The following is a 3,234-nucleotide window of genomic DNA, read 5'->3' as shown; positions in this document are numbered from 1 at the left end:
TATATATATATATATATATATATATATATATATATATATATATATATATATATATATATATATATATATATATATAAAATTAGGGAAAATATCTCCTAATTATTTCTTTAATTTCATCTTCATTGGTGGTTCATTCACACTTTCATTTTAATACAAATAATTTGATGTTCTATTTTTTTAAATAACCAATGATTTATCAATTTTGTTGGCTTTTTAAATAAAAGCAACTTCCAGTTTAATCATTTTTTTCACTTTTATTAATTTTTTTCTGATTTTCAGGAATTCCATTTTGGTGTTTAATTGAGGACGTTTATTATTTTTTTTCTTTTCCTAGTTTTTTTTTTAGATGCATACCCATTTCCCTATTTTATTGATATATGTGTTTAGAGATATGAATTTTCCAATATTACTTGGACTGCATCCAACAAATTTTGAAATATTGCTGTATTATTGACATTCTCTTTCTTTCTTTCATTTTTTCTTTCTTCCTTCCTTCGTTCATTTTTTTTTTTGCAGGACAATGAGGGTTAAGTGACTTCCCCAGGGTCACACAGCTAGTGTCAATTATCTGAGGCCAGATTTGAAATCAGGTCCTTTTGAATCCAGGGTCAGTGCTTTATCCACTGTGCACCTAGCTGCCCCACCTAAATTAATTTACTTCTTCAGTACCATAAAAAAGTTGCCCCCAATTATTATTCTCTTTCATGAAATTATTGTTTCTAACATTTATTTTCTCACCCACTTGATCTTTAGGATTAGATTATTTATTTTCCAATGAATTTTAATCTATGCTTCCATAGAACTTTATTAAATATAAGTTTGAAATAAAATTTATGTTATTTTTGTTTTTTTGTCATTTGATTGTGAGAGTTTTATGTACATTAGTACATAAAATAACATGGTTATTTTTCATGAAGGTGACCTATCCAGCTGAGAAAAAGGTATAATTCTTTCTATTTGTACTCAGTTTTGTCTAGATGCCCATCATATCTAACTTTTCTAAGATTTAATTCATGTCCTTGACTTCATTCTTATTTATGTTCCCTGACTAGTTCCCTGACTAGTAGTTTTATTATCTATTTCCTTCTGCAATTCATTTACCATTTCCTTTAACAATTCTGAAGGTATGAATAATTATTTAAAAGTCCTTGAAATATTGACCAAAATCAAAGACTCAGTTTTGTTCATTGGACTATAATCATGTATTTTAAAAAGTGGATCTTACCACTATAAGCATATTCTCAAAAACCCAATGCTGATTTATCTCATTCTGTCCATATTGGAAATTGTTTTTGTTTTGTTTTGTTTTTTTACTTTTTGTTAAGTTCTTCCTTTTATCTTCCTCTAGCAAATTGTTCTATTCATAGATCAGTGATATTCAAGAGAAAAAACAACATACAAACAAAAAAACACCTAAACATTGATGCCAAGTATGTAGGACCTTCAAACTCTCTTCTCCTTTAGTGTATGATACATTTGCTAAGGGTGTCAATTTTTTTTTAATATCAAGTAGTGATATGCTTTCTACAATAACTCTAAGGACAGCAATGACATTGTATTGTCACCTAACAATAAACAGCAGAACATCCTTAAAAACATCATGAAATAGGAAAACTTATTTTCTTTGATTCCGGAAATTTTTATTTTGGCACTTTTTCTACTTACTCATCTGATATAAATGTTCTCCTCTTACCTGACTCTTCCTTCCCCTCCAAGTCCCAAAGCCAAGACAAGTGTTAATTTATTTATAATTTAAGTTTTTTTCTTATTCTGGTAATAATAAGAAAACTTAAGTTACATGAGACTAAATAGAAAAAAGGATAGATACACATATGATAGATAAATGTATATATATATATATATATATATATATATATATATATATGGATATACAGGATAGATGTATGTATTTATATATGGATGGATGGATGGATCACTGATTCAATGGATGAATCGATGGTTCAGTGATTAGATGGATGGATATATAAGCAGATACAGAGCCAGCACTGAAGACTGAAAAATATACATTCAAATCATACTTCTGCCAAATGCTTTTTAGTTAAACTTAAGTAAGTCACTTAATCTCTAAGTGTTTTACTGAGCTATTCAATGAAAGCATAAAAAGAAAAGCTTCATTTGTAGAGATAATTTCCTTTCCCTGAAGTATATTCTAACAATGAAATTAGAAGTCCATTCTTCCCCCCTCTTTTTTTTTTTTAATTTGGAACACAGCATAGTGTAGACCATTCTTCTTCATGCTTGCTTGCTTTTCTTTCTTTCTTTTTCTCCATTTTTGTTTGTTTGTTTTTGACAGGTTGGGCAGTTTAACTTTATTAGCCAAAGGCAGGTCTCTTGGGTGGGCAGGTTCACTTCTTTTTCACCACCACTGGCTTCTGGTTCTGCAGGATGGCACTGGCATACTGTAGAGTGGCCATGCTGAGATCTTTTCAGTATTTGTTCTTGTGAATGATGTTCCGGACGTTTGTGGCTGATGTTGAGTGTGGCCCAGGCATTTTTTTGATGGTGGTCCTCACATAGGAAGTGGCAGGCTTCCTCTTACCTGCCCATCGCTTCAGCACCACCACAATGTCCTTGCCATAGGCGTCCGACTCGATGCCCACCATCTTCTGGAGGATCAGCCTGTTGTACTGGAAGGAATTTTGGGCCTTGAGGTTGTTAGACCCTATGCTGTCCGTCTGCTTGTTGCACTTGATGAGGAAACTGGAGCAAATCCAGAGGACCATCCACTGCATATCGGCCAGCATGGCTGCCAGGGCGACTTAGGGCAGCGGAGACTCCTCTTGTGGCAACTTCTGGTGACAGGGCCTTCTTATTCTTTCATAACAACCTCCTCACTTGTCTTCCTACCTCAGGTCTTTCCTTTCTACAATTCATCCCGCATGCATCTACCAAAGTAACATTCTTAAAGTATATGTTTGATAATGACAATCGATGTGCTTCTAGTAGGAAAATTTAGCGTCTCTATTAAGTTTTTAATGACATTAACAATCTGACCACCAACTACTTTTTCAACATTACTCACTTTCTAAAATTCTGTGGTCCAGTCAAACTCAACTTCTTGCTACTCCATCCCTATAACATTCAATTTCTCACTTCTGTATTTTTGCATGGAGTATTCTCAATAATATTAAAAGCACTTAATAGCTCACCCTATCTTTTCGAATGCTGTTTCAAAATTATGAACAAAGTATACCTTTTAAATAAAGCCTTTCC

At 32.6% G+C, this 3,234-nt stretch overlaps 1 protein-coding gene across 1 annotated transcript; it reads right to left on the bottom strand.

Moving 5' to 3' along the window:
* Window positions 1-2,447: 2,447 nt before the first annotated feature.
* Window positions 2,448-2,765, bottom strand: LOC122735885 (60S ribosomal protein L28-like). Its single transcript, XM_043977733.1, has one exon. The coding sequence runs from the start codon at window positions 2,763-2,765 to the stop codon at window positions 2,448-2,450; it is 318 nt and encodes a 105-aa protein (XP_043833668.1).
* Window positions 2,766-3,234: the final 469 nt, after the last annotated feature.

Source organism: Dromiciops gliroides, chromosome 1 (assembly GCF_019393635.1).
Source record: "Dromiciops gliroides isolate mDroGli1 chromosome 1, mDroGli1.pri, whole genome shotgun sequence".
Lineage (NCBI taxonomy): Eukaryota > Metazoa > Chordata > Mammalia > Microbiotheria > Microbiotheriidae > Dromiciops > Dromiciops gliroides.
This window is presented reverse-complemented; position numbering and strand designations above follow the sequence as displayed.

Excerpts from the sequence above, each read along its gene's own strand:
- LOC122735885 (XM_043977733.1), bottom strand. The coding sequence starts at position 2,765 with ATGCTGGCCGATATGCAGTGGATGGTCCTCTGGATTTGCTCCAGTTTC.